The following is a 17,421-nucleotide window of genomic DNA, read 5'->3' on the forward strand; positions in this document are numbered from 1 at the left end:
TTACTACTTTTTTTTTTAATTTAATGTAACTTGTCCTCTTATATGTATTCTAGCAATGATGTCATCTAAATAAACTTGTGATGTCATCTAAATATTACTCCATCCGGTCCTTAATATAAGATACACTTTACTTTTTAGATTCATTGCAAATCCAATGTATCTAGAAAGTCAAATTTCTCTTATATTAAGAACCGGTGGGAATATGTTAAGATAACTCTAGGTGCCTTAAATATTATGACGGCATCTAGAACACCTTAGTAGTAATAACATAACTTCATTATGATGTCAGACAATATTGCTTGACAATAATTCAATTTATATATGACATTAGTACTAACTTAAATATGTACTTTTGCATTATGTACCAAAAAAACATATGTACTTTTGCATTAACAAAAAGTGTATCAAACTATTTTAAGAATGAAAAAGTACACCACAAAACCATAGAAAAATATATACAAGATTGTTAAAATTTTTTTACAAAGATAAGAGAAATTATATATATAAAATAATTAGACATAAACAAAAGATAGACGGGTAACAAGTTGTGCCGTTAAAAATAAATAGCTCCAAATCAAGAGACTACCTATATATGTACGTTTCAATCGAGAAAAAAATAACATATAGTCTTCCTGTCTTTAAAATGTTGGAAGATCTATGTTACTTTTTGCATGCATCAAGAATTTCGTGAAAGACTTCACAAATCAAATCTCTATCTGCAGTTTGCAAGAAGGTAGTTAAATCACCTTGAACATCATATATTTTACCAAATTTTACAAGATATTGCATACAACTAATCTTCAGCTTTGTTAACCGATAGAAAGATGCAAGTTGAAGTCTCTCGAGTACATTTTTCGCATCAATGTCTTCTTGAAGACTCTTTTCACACGCCTCTCTCAAGTCATAAATATCGTACTTATCTGCGGCGTGCAATAGGTCTAGTCTATGCATAAGAAATTCATCATCATTGACAGTTCCATAAAGAAAATTTATAAATGTTTGACAAGCTTCGATTGACATGTCTTCGATGTTTATGGTAGACAAATCGGTCTCCTTAACATTATGCGAAAACATGCTGCGAAAAACAGGTGATTGTGAAGCAAGAATAGCTCGATGAGCTTTTATGCTTCCCTCGGAATTAACGTTGATTGTTATGTCTGTATAAACACCTTCTCTTATCATTCGACCAAGCGATTCAAGGGCCGTTGCATTTTGTATTTTCTGTATAAATCCATTAGACCAAATGGAACAAGCTTCTCCACCCTTTATTCAAATAAAAAAAAAAATAGTAAATGAGGTGAAATAATAGTAATTTCATAAGAATATGTTCATATACTTTACCTTTGTACATGTAGTTTTCAAATCAAGAAACTCAATGTCAATTATAAATTTTCCAGGTAATGGAACCTCAATCTCCCAAACAAAACAATCCTTGTTGCTAAGAACTTTATCTTTTATTTCTGCATCATAAAACAAAAAATAAAACAAAAAAATTAACTTCACTTATACTATAACTACCTTATTAAATCAAATAATCTTTCCATTAACTAAATTACGATAACTTTTTTTAATCATAGAACTTAAATCACCTGATTGAGTCAAGATTTTGCTATTTCCACCATAAATACTAATTATGAAAGATGCAATTGGATAAGAATTTTCTTTGGAAATTTCTGGATATAATTCAATACGTAAACCACAATTCTTTTCCATTGATAAATGCCTACATGATCATAAGAACAAAAATTATCAATATATCAACAAATACTATAAAAAAAAAAAAAAAATTAAAAAAAATCATAAACTTGAATTTACCAATTCCACATAGCTATTTTGAATGGATCAGCTTTCATATAAGTGCATGTTGATAAATTATGAACTCTCCATTGAATTAAGCGATTCATTCTTTCAACTTTGTATGCATAATCATTCATATTCTAAGATTTTCTCTAATTGTTTTTTCTTTTTATCTAAAATTTAAACTCAACTATAATTTCGGTATTAATTCAACAACTTCTTCATTAAATGTTTTCTTTTGAAGTATGTGGTTGGTGTTCCTCACATTTCAAGTTGACAAGTTGGTAACGTGATAAGTACTAAAATGTTTTGTTTTTTGGAAATAAAATGCTTTTATTAAGAAAAAGAAGGAAATAACGTTATGTTGGACTAATAATGATGTGTTGTGTTGTGTTGTGTTTCATTAAAATACGAAAAGTAGGGTAAGGTAAGGCAAGGTAGATAGACGTGACGGGAAGGAAAAGAATCGATAGATTTGTTTAATGTACTGTATACAGTATGTGTATGTATGATGATGAATTAAGATTTACGGCTATAATTATTACATGCGGTTATATACAGTTTTCAGTCTCAACTATCGATCTTAGATCAATTGGTTTATATTGAAAACAATATGTAAGTATGTCGCAGGAAATCAATCGCTACCGTTAAAATTAAATCGGACTATTCTGATTGATTATTGTGTTCTGCAATTATTGCACGAAATCTTTTTCTATGTATGATTAGAGAAAAATAAGATGGTAAGTATGTACCAATCTTAAATTTTATTTTTCACAAGAGGGTTTCAAACCATGTATAGTGGGCATTTGAATTATAAATTTCAAATGTATAAAATTAAGTTCAAATTTTTTTTCGTGCGAGAAAAGAAATTTGGGGGTGGAAAGAGAAATCATGGAGAGCCTCACAAAAGGCCCAAATTGGATTGTTATAAGGGCCCATACTGTGGAATGTTGAGTTGGGCATATGGACTAGCCTTGGCCCTTGGGTGAAACAATAAAGGGGGCTCAAATAGCGTTATGATAAATGGGTTTTCAGTATTTTTAGGCAGGGAATGCAAAAAAATTCAAACCCGAGAGACCCACCCGAACCAAACCCAAGGCAACGGGCGAAACCCGATTTGACTGGGTTTGAGTTTGGGTTTGGGTTCGGGTGACACCCGATAATATGGGTGTGGGTTTGGTATCAGTCAAACCCACACCCGAAACCCATACACCCACCCGAAATATTTTATAATTACCTAATTACCCCATAGTCTCTCTCAATTTCCTTGGAAGACCTTAAATTTTAGTTGTAATTTAATTTCTTGAAAGTCTATGTTGTAATTTCTTGAAAGTTTATGTTTGAATTTCCTTGGAAGACTTTAATTTTAGTTGTAATTTAATTCAAAGTCTATGTTGAAATTTAATTTCTTAAATTTGCAAATTATTTTCAAATGTGCTGCGGGTTTGGGTGGAAAAAACCCGAACCCAATGGGTGTGGGCGTGAGTGTTGTTTTGCCACCCGAACAGCCTTTGGGTTTGGGTGATGATTTCGGGTGTGGGTTTGGTAAGTGTCAAGCCCGCACCCATGGGCACCCGTTGCCATCTCTATTTTTAGGGGGAAAAAATTCATTTAGTTTTTTTGGTTTCTTCATCCATTCAATCGAATATTTCATTTTTTATTTTAGTAAGATGTCGGTGAAATTCACGCACTTAATAAGATTGATAGGTTCAAACGTGTGGGTTTGATCTGCTAAAAAACATGAGACTGGACATGACAACTTTTGTTGTATCCTGTTTGATTTGAAATTGGTTAAGAGACTGGACAAATTAAGTAGCAGGGGACAAGACAAAAACAAGATTTTTTGTCCCTCATTGAACCACGAGACAACTTTTTGTCCACAATACAACTATGAAAAATACGAAAAATACTCATTTTATTTTCGAATATATAAATATTATCGTCTTATATCTCTGCGGTACAGTTTTATCCTATCTTGTATTATCTTGTTTTGTCTTGTACTGTTCTGTTAAATCCTACTGTTTTACCAATCAAACGCACCTTAAAACGTCTCTGCAATTTTCCCCTTTAGTCACGGTTATTGGGATTTTGAGTAAGTAATACATTTGCCATGGTAAAACCGTGGCTAAGATATTTTCTTGTTTCGGTTTATCAGTACCTCTTCCCTTATCTGGTGGTTAGAATTATACCTTAAAATAAATAACTTGAGTTAGAATTCGAACCTTCGCTTCTTTTACTTATATAATATGATATTTTTATCAATTGAACTTAGCTTACGAACACTGTATTCGTAGACTTTATCAATGATCACTAATTATTAAATGAATAGTTTAGTCCATTTTGAATTTATGATTAAGATCCCGCAGGCAAAAAGCTCACCTAAATTGGATCATAATCCAATTTGATTGATTGATTACTTATAAACAATAACAAGGACCTTTACTAAAAGGGCTCATTTTCTGGCTGTTATGTTTTCTTAGTGCTTAAACATCCTACGTGGCACCAAATAGTTTCATATCATATGGAACACCACTATATTATATACATTCACTATTTTCACATACATACATGCATTATAATTGGACAAAGTCTAAACCATGTAAAACTTGAAGACTTAAAGAAGAAGCAATGAAAAAAGTGAGTGCTCTCTTTGAGCTTATAACCCTTTAGGATTTTTAATTTTTTCAAACATTGTCGCATTCCAAAAGCATGGACATTCAAATTCTAGAAAACATCAAATGTGACCCAACTTTAGCTTTCATACACCACCTTTAATTGCCAATACCTAGAAAAAAATAGAAAGCCTTGTCCCCACACCTAACTATTACTCAATTTTTTAAAAAATATAAATTATTAATTAAAAATTGATCCAGTTAATAAGAAGTTGACTCATATTCTACAAGAATATGAGTTCAACTTCACTACTAATGTGTATAACTCGATGGATGATATGTAGATATCTTTGTCAGCACACTATAAAAGACTTAAGGTTTACTCAGACCCTGATTAATCAGAACATTGAACTCCCTAAACATTTCTATAATTAAAAAAACAAATAATAATAATAATAATAATAATAATAGAAGTTGAGGTATAATCAATTTTTAAAAAATAAATTACTAAAAAAAAAGTTGTTCCAACCGATAAAGAGTTGTTTCATATTCTGCAAGGATGCGAGTTCAACTTCTATTACTAGCGTGAATAATTTGTTGATGAATGATATGTATGTATCTTTGTCGACGCACTATAAAATATTTAGGTATGTTCTGACCCTAATGAATCACATGATCGAACTCACCTAAACATTTTTATAATTAAAAAAAACTAAAAAAGAAATAAACTTCTTTTCCTTTCCACTTCCTTTAATCCATCACCATTAAATAAACATATCACCTCTTATCTCTTCTCCTCAAACAAACTTTGTTTGATTGAGTTGCCCTTTTGTACCAATTCAAAAATGCAACCCAACATATCCCCAACCTCAGAACAAACTATTCAAATTTCTCCTGAACAAATTGTCACATCAACAAAACAACCAAAAATTCATCATCCTTTTAGAACAAGATCAAGGAAATTAGCAATACTTAAGGTTGATGGACAACAAAAGACTAAACCAATTGTATGGTTTGCTGCAATACTATGTTTCATATTTAGTCTTGTTCTTATTTTCTTTGGAATTGCAACAGTAATTTGTTACCTTGCACTTAAACCAAGTAACCCTTCATTTGATATTTCAAATGCAACCTTAAATGTTGTATATTTTGAGTCAAAACAATACCTCAATGGTGAATTCGATCTTCGAACAAATTTTACTAATCCAAATAGAAGAGTTCATGTGAAGTTTGAGTCTTTATATATTGAACTTCTCTACTCAAATAGGCTCATAGCATCTCAAACAATAAAGTCTTTTACTCAAAAGCCAAGAGAAACAAGATTGCAAGAAGTGAAGTTTATATCAAGTTTGGTTTTTTTGCCCCAAGAGGTGGGTGTGAAACTTGAAAAGGAGGTGCAAAACAATAGATTGAACTATTATGCAAAGGGAACATTTAAGGTGAAGGTTAATATGGGAATTATACATATATCTTTCTGGCTCCATAGTATGTGCCAAATTGAAATGACTGCTCCACCAGCTGGTGCTCTTGTAGCTAAACAATGCATAACAACTCGATCATGAATAGGCATGGTAGAATTTATTTTTTATTTATGCTTGTTTATTGCTTTTTTTTTTCTTTTTAGTTTTTTATACTCTTGGATATATAGTAAATTAATTACAGTGTGCAAAAGAGTTATATATTATATGATTATTTTTTTTGGTTACATATTATATGATTCATCTCAAAATGAAAAAGAGAAAGAAAAAATTATATATTAAAAGAAAGATACTATTTGATAATTTCTATTCTTTTTTACAATTGTTCATAGAAATTTAAGTGTAGGGTGTTCAAGCCCTTCAAATTATAAAAAATGAACTTATTTTCATTTACTAGTATTTTAGGAGGAAGATTTATCTCCTATGATAAATATTTATATTAGAAAAATATTTTATGAAAATTGCAAAAGTATTTTTTTTCTTCTAACAAGTCTAGCGGTAAAATTCAAACTTTGAAGACACTAATTAATTACTAAGAAATAAGAATTTAACGATCTAAATTCGCATTTCTATATATTAAATGTCCTTATAATATTTTATTATTTGGAATAATTTTTCTTTTTAATGTCCAAGTCATTTACGAATTAGCTCATTTGCACCTCCTATATAATAAAAGTTTAGTAGCTAGGATAAATTATATTATACTATCATTTTTTTTTGGACATATAATATATATTTTGTCTATCAATTTTACTATATATATATTTTATATCAAATTTTAATAAGATATATTCTGATGAGCTTAGCTCAGTCGATATGAACATTTCATTATATATACGGAGTCGGGATTTGAATCCCGGTCATCCCACTTATCAACTTAAAGGTGGAATTTTTAGCCACAAGGCTACTTGACCAAAAAAAATTATTAATTTTTTCATTTTTTATTAATAATAGTAAGGATCACATTTAAGCTATTTTTCAAAAGTTCCATGTTAGATTTGCATAATTTATTTGTTTGTTTGAAAAAACCACTTTTGTAACTTTTAATAAGGTATACACCTTAGACTACAACAAAAACAATAACTTACTGACTAAGCATTTGACTAAATTGTTTACCAACACACCTTTAAGAGATTCTCCTTTCGAATAAGCTGGTAACTTCCAAGTTCTAACAAGGCTGCTAAAGCATGCATTGAGTTAGCATTTTGTTACTGTTTTCTTTTATCAGTTGCTCTGATTGGGACACTTTTTGACTCTAAAATAGTTAAAGCCAAAGGTTTGAAAGGGCTTGACAAATAATTGATCATTAGTCCATAAAATAATTGATCAATGACGTGGTATCAACTAGGATTCCAAAAGTATCTCTCTCTCTCTCTCAATATATATATATATATATATATAGAGGTTTTCTAACTTAGACCCTAGTTAGGTCTAAGTTAGCAAGGTGCACCTTTTCAATTGGACCAAAATACCCATTCTTTTAATTTTTGAAAGAATAGAGCAACAGGGGCATTTCTGTAATTTTACCAACCATATACACGCGCCCCACCTTCCGAAACCATTAATAGACGCGGATCCAGTGTCGCGCGCGTACCGAAGGACCATGGTTACAGACCGTTGATTTCCATCAGACAGCCAAGATCTGATCTCATCAAGACTGTCTGATCAATCAGACAGCCCAGATCATCCTGATCCATCAGATTCCAGCGCCTGCGCCACACTGGATTACAACCTGGAGAGAGAATAATTTGCTTTTTAAAAGTAGGACACGTGTCACACAATGGTTGGCTGAGCGTGATTTTTGTTCATTTAATACTTTGAACTCAATTATTTCGTTGTAAATTAATTTTTTATTTTTTTATTTTTATACCAAAATTCATAATTTTTTTTTGTCTACAAATAGAGACTTGGTTCGTTTGATTTGGACACAGAAAAAAAAACGCAATTTTTCACTACCTTAATCTCATTTTTTGTCTACTAAATACGTTACTTGTGTGTTGTAATTTAACACGCACCACTCAACCAACTCACTGAAACCATTATACCAGGAAAATAGTAGATAATATTCTGGAACTTTTGGTATATTTTATGAAATTTTTGGAGACCTGAAACTATTTTTAGTTAATTAAATGAGATAAAACGGTAATTAAAAACTAATGTTTGCTTCTGAAACCATTTTACTGGTAGAATGGTTGCACATAGTTGTATTCTGAAACCATTTTACTGGTAGTATGGTTTCAGTGAGTAATTTATTAATTGTGTTTGCTTCTGAAACCATTTATCTGGTACAATGGTTTCAGAGAGTTGTAATCTGAAACCATTTTGCTGGTAGAATGGTTTCAGTAAGTTGATTATTAGTTATTTGCTTCTGAAACCATTTAGCTTGTAGAATGGTTGCACATAGTTGTATTCTGAAACCATTTTACTGGTAGAATGGTTTTAGTGAGTAATTTATTAATTGTGTTTGTTTCTGAAACCATTTATCTGGTACAATGGTTTCAGAGAGTTGTAATCTGAAACCATTTTGCTGGTAGAATGGTTTCAGTAAGTTGATTATTAGTTATTTGCTTCTGAAACCATTTAGCTTGTAGAATAGTTGCACATAGTTGTATGCTGAAACCATTTTACTGGTAGAATGGTTTCAGTGAGTAATTTATTAATTGTGTTTGCTTCTGAAACCATTTATCTGGTACAATGGTTTCAGAGAGTTGTAATCTGAAACCATTTTGCTGGTAGAATGGTTTCAGTAAGTTGATTATTAGTTATTTGCTTCTGAAACCATTTAGCTTGTAGAATGGTTTCAGAGATTTGTACTCTGAAACCATTTTCCTAGTAGAATGGTTTAAGTGAGTTGATGTAAGGTAGTGAAAAATGAGATTTAGGTAGTAAAAAATTGGGTTTTTTTTTCTGTGTCCAAATCAAACGAACCAAGTCTCTATTTGTAGAGAAAAAAAAATTATGAATTTTGGTATAAAAAATAAAAAATAAAAAATTAATTTACGACGAAATAATTGAGTTTAAAGTATTAAATGGAAAAAAATTAACGCAGCCAATCATATGCTGACACGTGGCCTTTCCTTTTTTAAAAGTTTCTCTCTCCGCGTTAGGGCTGCAGCCACGCGCGTCTGTCGGCGCGTGTGATGCATGCGCTTGGATTTTGTCCACTAACACGCTGCCACGTGTCCTGGGGGTGGGAAAAGAAGGTGGGGGCGCGTGTACTGTTGGGTAAATTACAGAAATGCCCCTATTGCTCTATTCTTTCAAAAATTAAAAAAATGGGTATTTTTGTCCAACTGAAAAGGTGCACCTTGCTAACTTAGACCCAACTGGGTCTAAGTTAGCAGCCCCCATATATATATATATATATATATATATATATATATATATATATATATATATATATATATATATATATATATATATATATATATATATATATATATATATATATATATATAGATATGAGAGTTTAATTTTCTATACCTTTTTATTGTAAAATTATTTTACACATGTATTCAATGGTATCTTGCCACATCTTTTGATGAATGTGACACATAATATATATTAGAGTATTACAAGAATTAGAATGAATTTCTCAGTTATTAAAAGAGTGAAATACCAAATAATCCTTAGAATTGCAAGATTCGTCAAATACAACTGCGAGCGTTTAAGGATTCACCGGTTCCATGATGTTGTATGATGAATGGGGTTGGTGTTGAATATAATTCATAGTTGTCTGTTTTCTTGTAACTCAAGAAATAGTTTGTTAAGTGTTTTTAGAAGTTTGTTATGTGTAACTAACTCAGTTAGTTAGAGTTGGTTTTGTGCAAATTAGTTTGAGAATTAATAGGGAAGGTTAGTTAGAGTTACAACCGTAACTTGTAGTGCAAGTCTGTGGCTATATAAGCACTTGTACTCTTTGTAATCATTGTATTGTTGTGTGAATAATAATACCAAACTCTTCCCTAAATAATCATCTTCTTCAATTCGTTTTTCACTTCACTTCATTTTCATGAGTGTTCATCATAGATTGATAGGCTCAAACGACGCCTAAGTGTGTGTTTGAAACCCAACAATTGGGGTTGTTTCTGTTAGATAATAAAGTATTGGGCTTAAACTATTTGGCCTTTATACTAGTAAGTTAGAGTCCATTAGGTTATATTATAAATATTCTCTTATCACTTTTGTAATGTTAAGTCATTGTAATCAAACCCTAATCTCCTTTTGTTACTTTGCATTTCTCTCTTTGATTGATCTTAACATGGTATCTAGAGCATGGTTCGATCCTCCTTGAATGTATGGTTGTTATTCCGCTGCCTGTTCCCAAGAAATTTGGGAATGTTGTGTGATTGAATTTGATTTAATTTGTAGCGTCTCTCTTTTGAAGAATTCATTTTTTGTTGGTTGTCTTGGAAAAATTGATTGATGAAAGAGTAGGATTTGATTTTGGGATTTAGCATTTCTGTCGGCGGTCCGTTTAACAGAGGGCTTATTGTTGGTTTTTGTATCATAATTTGTTCTAACTTTCATGTGGGTATTGTTCCGGTGTTCTCGTTCGGTTATTCGTCTTCAAAGCTATGGGCTTTTCTCATACCTATGTTGCTGAGATTGTGAAGATTTCATTTTCCATCGTCATCATGTTCTATGCTTTTGTTGGCAAAGTTTCTCATGGTGGGGCCTACAATCTTCTCATTGTTTTGTCTTATGCTATGAATTGGTTTTTCTAGTAGCTTATGTGAAGCAGGACATAAGTTGTGGTAAATTTTGTGTTTTATGTGAAGGTGTGATTGTTTTGAATTTGTAAGGTATGGTCGATGTTTCTTGTTTTTTTTTCTTTTGTTATGGTTGGTTTAGTTTGGTTTGAATCTTCTTTCTTTTGGTTGGGTTCTGTTTCTTTTATTGGTTTAGTTCCGTTTGATTTGATTTGGTTCCAATTAATTTTGGTTTGGCTTGACTTCGTTCGTTTCAGTTTGACTTGATTTCGTTGGTTTGGTTCCATTCGGAGATTTGTATGAATGAATTTGTTTGGTGAGTTAAAGTATTGCTCATAATTTATTTGTTTGGTGAGTAAGTGCTCACAATTTGTTTGTGAAACACCATGTTATGATATTTCTTTTGGTTGTTTGGTGAGTCTAGTGCTCACAATTTGGTTTCTTATGGTCTTTCTTGTTTGATTGTCTCTCCCCTTTTGATTTTTCTTTGTTTGATTGGTATTCTCCCTCATTGGATTCTTTTGTTTAATTGTTTCTCTCTTTATTTGGTTCTTATCTTTGATTGTCTCTCTCTCTATTGATTCTTCTCGTTAATTGCATTTCTCCCTAATTTGTTTCCTCTAATCGATTGCATTGTACTTCTCTCTGTCAATTCTCCTGTTTGATTACTTCTCCCTGTTAATTTCTTTTGTCTGATTGTTTCTCCATGTTGATTTCTTCTGTTTGCTTCTCCACGATGATTCTTTTGTTCTGTCTGATTGCTTGTCTGATTGCTTCTCTCTGCTGATTCTCTTTCTCTGTGTTGATTTTCTTTTGTTTGATTGCTCCTCTCTATGTTGACATCTTCTGTTTGATTTGGTTCTTCTCTATGTTGATTTGATTCTTTTCTCTGATGATTTCTCTTCTGTCATCTGCCTGTTCTTCTATTTTGGTTGCTTCTCTTTCTATTGATTGATTCTTCTGTTCGGTGGTTTGGATTAGTTTGATTTGATTGGTTCAGTTCCCCATTTGGTTTGGTTATGGCTCGTTTGGATTTGTTCGATTGGTTTGAATTTGGTTAGCTTGGACTGAATTGGTTGTTAGATTGGTTTGATTTGATTCTCCTCTCTCTCTCTCTCTTTGAAGGTTCCTCATTTTGCTGCTATTTGTGGCTCTTGGTTATGATATTAGTTGATTTAGTTTAATTTTCTGGGTTAATTTTGTAACAAGCTTAAAGTTTAGTAAGCTTTAGCTTGAGGGGTAGTGCTATAAGTTTATATTATTTAATATATTTTTTGTATTTTGTTTGACAAACTCACAATGTTTTTGTTGACTCATTATGAGTTTGGGGGTAAGTGTTAGATAATAAAGTATTGGGCTTAAGCTATTTGGCCTTTATACTAGTAAGTTAGAGTCCATTAGGTTATATTATAAATATCCTCTTATCACTTTTGTAATGTTAAGTCATTGTAATCAAACCCTAATCTCCTTTTGTTACTTTGCATTTCTCTCTTTGATTGATCTTAACAGTTTCCATACAAAGATTTTTTATTGTAGAGGTTTTTCATATGATGAAAAAATTACATCTGAAGCAACCTAAGCGTAGTATACAGTGTCACGTTTTAATGAGGTGCCACATTATCAAAATTGAAGACCAAAGTAAGATGAGACCAAACGTATGAATTTTTAAAATTAGGGGATCAAAAATTGCGGAAAGAACACGCAAGTTAACATAAAATTAACACATACACAAGTAGGATAAATAACCCTCCTCAGTTTTAATTTCACCATTTAACATTAACAGTTCCCTCTCTCTAAGTTCACTGCATTCACCTTTCCCTCTCAATATTCTTTAACTTCTAACCTTCTTCACCATGGATGGTGATGATGATAATGTCTGGACTGAGCATGATGAGATGACCTTAGAGATGGCTCTAGAAGCTCATCCAATAGGTACACATAACAGGTTACAAGATTCTGAATTATTTCCCCTTGAACAAAAGGGTTCTTGCAGAAACACATTATTTTGCAAGAATGGGTCTTGATGGGTTTGATAATGTACAAATGGATGAAGAATTGCATGATTTTGCATTAGAAGATCAACTCAACATTGAAGAATTACCTCAAATACTTGAAGACCTTGAGCAAGAACACCCAGAGCAACATCAAAATATTCCTCCTCAACATTACAATCCTCCTAACCCTCCTCCACAACATATACAAAGGGATGTAGAATTGCAAGATTTTGCATTAGAAGATCAAATCAACATTGAAGAACTTGAATCAACTGGGTCTAAGAAATGTTCAACAAGTAAAATCTCATTTTAGGAATGTTGAATATGCATATATAATGGCTAACCTTCAACATCATCAGATTACACAACAAAATCAACTTAATTTACAAATGATAGCTCTGGCGGAACAAATGTTACTGCAAGATGATATTCAAGATGCACAAATGATAGTTCCAAATGAAGGAATCTTACAAGTTATTCAGCCAGAGGGGGGCCCCTAGACATGGGCCATGGACACAAGAAGAAGACGCCTAAGTTTTAAAAAAAATTAAATTAATTTTTTTTTATAAATTTTTAACTTTTTATATATTTAGAGATTAGGGATAGGGTTTAGGGTTAGGGTTATATGTATGGCAATTTAAAAGGAAACCTATTTTTGGTGTTCATAAAAAATGTTATAATAATTAATTAATGTTGATTGATTTATTTACTATTTATTTATTTATTTATTTGCACCACAAGAAAATGCATAAACTTCAAAAAAAAATTAAATTAATTTTTTTTATATTTCCGGTTTATTGTTGTTAGGGTTAGAGTTTAGGATGTTTGGAAATTTAAAAGGAAACTTATTTTAGGTGTTATTATACTATAATCATAATTTTTTTATAAAGAATTATAATGATGTTCATAAAAAAATGTTATAATAATTAATATTGATTTATTGACTATATATTTATTTGCATAGTGCAAAAAGTCATAGTTGAATAATTAATTATTCTGGTATATATTATAGAGAATTTTTCAATAATCCTAATAAGAAAATCAATTATTCAATGATCCTAATAAGAAAAAAATTATTATAAAAAGAAACGGAGGAATGAAAGGAGTACATTAAGAGTTAAACAAATATAATTTTTAGTATTCATGTCTTCCCAACAATGTTTTCTATTTTTATGCACGTGTGCAAACAAAAAATATACAAAAAGAATAGATGAAAATAAGTGAGGAATAAAACAAATAAGTAATTATATTTTGATAAAATAATATAATACTGTAAAAATTTATGCGATTATTTAAATATAATAAGTATTTTTTAGTAGATAGATGAAATGATGTCCGACCTAGCAATTTCGACATTTCTGCCAGTTGAGCTAAGATTTGTCGACATTTAAAGATAATAAGTAATTCAATAAATAATAGATACATAAATATTGTCAACAAAAAATACATAATATAATATGGATTTCATAAAAATAAAATAAAACAATAGGAGTTAAAATATACAATCAGTTTGTATTTCAATCATATATAATATTCAATCTCACATGATATGTATGATTTAAAGAGTCATATTTAATACGTGGAAAAAATGAGAGAGAGATATTATTTCTTTATAAGATATATTGATATTGATGGACATATAATTATTGTGTTATTTATTATTGAAAATGCATGATTATAATCATATTTACCTAATAAGTATAAGAGAAAATCAATTAAGTGTGAATTATCTAATTTTAAAATTTATTTTTAATTTAAAATTAATAATATATTAATTTTGTCATATTTTCCTTAATTATTATTCATAACACTTAAATTTCTAAATTAAAAAAAACTATTAATTTCATATTAAGTTCAAAATTAAATAAGTTAAAATATATATTATATATGTTTATTTTAATATGAGGTAAACTCTAGGTTTCGATTTCACTTGGGCAAAACAAATTGACGTAAAATCTAGATTATGACAACCTTATGTGGTAAAGTTGGTCTAATTTTGCTTATATTTTAGACCACAACGTACAACTTTTTTATTGGTTATATTCGAGACCAGAGTAATACTATACTCCTTTCGTTTCTTATTATAAAATCCTAAGGAAAAAAATTATTAGTGTTAAAAAAATGTTGTGGTAATAAATTTGTTTGAAATATGTATCACGGACATAATTAAGAACAAATAGAGCAGAAGACACAAAATTTGCATTTGTAGCAACACAATCTCATGAGATGTTGGGGACAAAGACAATATTTGTAGAGCCGTGTTATTTAGACACACAAAAATCAGTATTGCATAAAATATACGTTAATAAGTGTTGATGTTGTATCCGAATTCCGAAGTGAAATAGAGAATTATATATAAAAAATAAAAAAGAAGCGAATTAAACCTTATAAAAATAAGGCGATGGTTTCAAATTGTGTGTCCAAGATTCTTAGTATCATGCACAACTATTCCATTCAAAAAAAAGTACTCATGAACATTGAACAAATACCTTCAACAAATCATAGATATTTTTTCTAAACTTAGCAAGACATTTTATCACCATTTAACATTACAATTAGCTCCTGTGAAATTATGAAAGGATGATATTTATAAAATATATATATGCAGAATTAAACATGTTAATCAGAAGCAAAAGCTTTAAGCAGTATAATAATACATATACATATGCTAAAATGCATCCACCCAAGCTCCAAACTAGAAGCCTAATACTTGTAATCCTTAACATATAAACTCTCAGAAGCCAACCCAGTTCCACTTCCACCACCATACTTTCCAAGAGTAGCCTCAGAATTGGACTTGCATCTTGTCAGAAACACCTCTTGAGCTTTGCCAACATTTTCTTTCTTTCCAGCCCATGTCTTGAGTGTGCTTTGCTGCAGTGCCCTCCCAAATGAGAATGAAAGAGTCCATGGCTTCACAACATCTAGTTTGTTCATTGCATCGAGGTTCAGTGTAGCCTGTTCTTCGCTTTGTCCACCTGACAGAAATACAATCCCTGGTACTGCTGGTGGGACAGTTCTGCGTAACGCATTAACTGTGTACTCACCAATCACCTCAGGTGATACCTGTAAAACAAAAATACAAGTTGTTTTCCAAGTTTTTAACGTCGCACTAATATGTTTCATCCCTCTCTTTGACTCCGTATCCTCGAGTAAATGAAGATAATAAGTAGTCTATAATGTTTTATCTCATCAGTCCCGTTGATTTCTTATATTTTGTCAATACATAATAGTAGGAACTAACCAGACTGATGTGACAAAACATCAGTGACTAATTATTTTCATTTACATGAGAGACAAAGTTTGAGAAATAGTGTAAGCACAGAGACAAAATTGGTGGTTTAATAAATAAAAAATCAAATTCAAGTTTACCTTTGGGCTGTCAGAACCGGGGGTAACCATGTTGGGCTTAAGAAGAGTTCCTTCAAGAAGGACATGTTGATCATTCAGTGCCTTGTAAACAGCTGCAAGCACGGTTTCAGTAACAGCAGCGCATTTGGCGATGTCATGAGACCCATCAGTTAAAATCTCAGGTTCAACAATAGGCACAAGGCCATTCTCCTGGCAAATGATGGCATAACGAGCCAAGCCCTGTGCATTTTGCTGGATAGACAACTCCGAGGGCTCATTAGGGCCAATCTTGAGTACCGCACGCCACTTGGCAAATCGCGCTCCAGCCTTGTAGTACTGTTGGCATCTAGCTCCAAGAGAGTCAAAGCCTTGTGTTGTTGTTTCACCATTTGTTCCGGCCAATTCAACAACACCCTTGTCAACTTTGATGCCTGGTATGACATTGTTCTCTTGAAGGATTTCAACAAAAGGCTTCCCATCAGAGGAGTTCTGGTAAAGAGTTTCCTCAAAGAGGATGACGCCGGAGAGGTATTGGAGTGCATTGGGAGAAGTGAAGAGAAGTTCACGAAGGGCTTGACGGTTGGCCTCGATATTCTCAACGTTGATGCTTGATAGACGCTTGCCAATGGTGCCAGTGCTCTCATCAGCTGCCAAGATACCCTTGCCAGGGGTGGCTATGTACTTGGCATTCTTGATAAGCTCATCTGAATAATAAAATAACTCATTTTGAATGGAAACCACAGTATATTATTACATGAACTTGATAATGAGGATACAAGTTGAGGTAGCTTCTTAGACATGATAAGAAGAACCATTATGATTTAATTTAGCAATTTAGAATGACTAGTGTATTTAATTTAATTTATGCTATGCTGCACTTCTAGGCTACTAGTTTCTTGTCATTCAATACTCACTCCGTCGCAAAATAACTGCCGCCCAAGGTTTTACACACTAATTAAGAAAAACTATAAATAAATTAAAAAATGTTAATTTTACAAAGTTATTCTTATTAACTATTGATTGTATTGCAAGTCGCTATCATAAATCGAAAACGATGCAAACAATATTATTTTAATGGTGAAATTGAAGGGAAAAAATTGAAGTCGTACTAAAAAAAAAAGCAAACAACACTTGTTTTTGATATATTTTCATATACTTAAACGACATTTATTTTGAAATAAAGAGAGTATCGTATTAAAGCGGAAAGTTTTACAAAGTTGTAGTAAAATGAATAATTGTTCTTGTCTAACTTTTTGGTAAGAGTGAATAAGCTTATATATGAGAAAGAAGAAAGGGGAGAATGACATTACCTGCATACTTTCCAACAAAGGCAGACATTCTTTGAAATTGATATTGGATGGCGGGAAACAAACAGATAACAGCACAAAAAACTGAGGTTAGCCAAAACCAAAGCTATATAGATAAACCACTCAAAGGAATATACCAAGTTGTTCCTACCAAACCAATGCAAAAGCAA

General features: G+C 31.4%; 3 protein-coding genes across 3 annotated transcripts; 1 reads left to right on the forward strand and 2 right to left on the reverse strand.

The window, feature by feature from the left end:
• Nucleotides 1–532: 532 nt before the first annotated feature.
• On the reverse strand, nucleotides 533–2,140 carry LOC123882008 (BTB/POZ domain-containing protein At1g55760-like). Its single transcript, XM_045930785.1, has 4 exons — nucleotides 1,816–2,140; nucleotides 1,590–1,723; nucleotides 1,342–1,460; nucleotides 533–1,263 (listed from the first exon to the last, which is right to left on the reverse strand). Exons 1-4 carry the CDS (start codon nucleotides 1,932–1,934, stop codon nucleotides 661–663), a joined length of 975 nt encoding a protein of 324 aa, XP_045786741.1. The 5' UTR covers nucleotides 1,935–2,140; the 3' UTR covers nucleotides 533–660.
• Nucleotides 2,141–5,120: 2,980 nt separating this feature from the next.
• LOC123923344 (uncharacterized protein At1g08160-like) lies at nucleotides 5,121–6,114 on the forward strand. The gene has a single exon (XM_045976031.1). It carries the CDS (start codon nucleotides 5,255–5,257, stop codon nucleotides 5,969–5,971), a length of 717 nt encoding a protein of 238 aa, XP_045831987.1. The 5' UTR covers nucleotides 5,121–5,254; the 3' UTR covers nucleotides 5,972–6,114.
• A 9,049-nt stretch (nucleotides 6,115–15,163) lies between these two features.
• LOC123921042 (fructose-bisphosphate aldolase, cytoplasmic isozyme 1) lies at nucleotides 15,164–17,410 on the reverse strand. The gene is made up of 3 exons (XM_045973440.1): nucleotides 17,255–17,410; nucleotides 15,966–16,648; nucleotides 15,164–15,659 (listed from the first exon to the last, which is right to left on the reverse strand). Exons 1-3 carry the CDS (start codon nucleotides 17,280–17,282, stop codon nucleotides 15,297–15,299), a joined length of 1,074 nt encoding a protein of 357 aa, XP_045829396.1. The 5' UTR covers nucleotides 17,283–17,410; the 3' UTR covers nucleotides 15,164–15,296.
• Nucleotides 17,411–17,421: the final 11 nt, after the last annotated feature.

This window comes from Trifolium pratense, linkage group LG4 (assembly GCF_020283565.1).
Source record: "Trifolium pratense cultivar HEN17-A07 linkage group LG4, ARS_RC_1.1, whole genome shotgun sequence".
In the NCBI taxonomy this organism is placed as follows: Eukaryota; Viridiplantae; Streptophyta; class Magnoliopsida; order Fabales; family Fabaceae; genus Trifolium; species Trifolium pratense.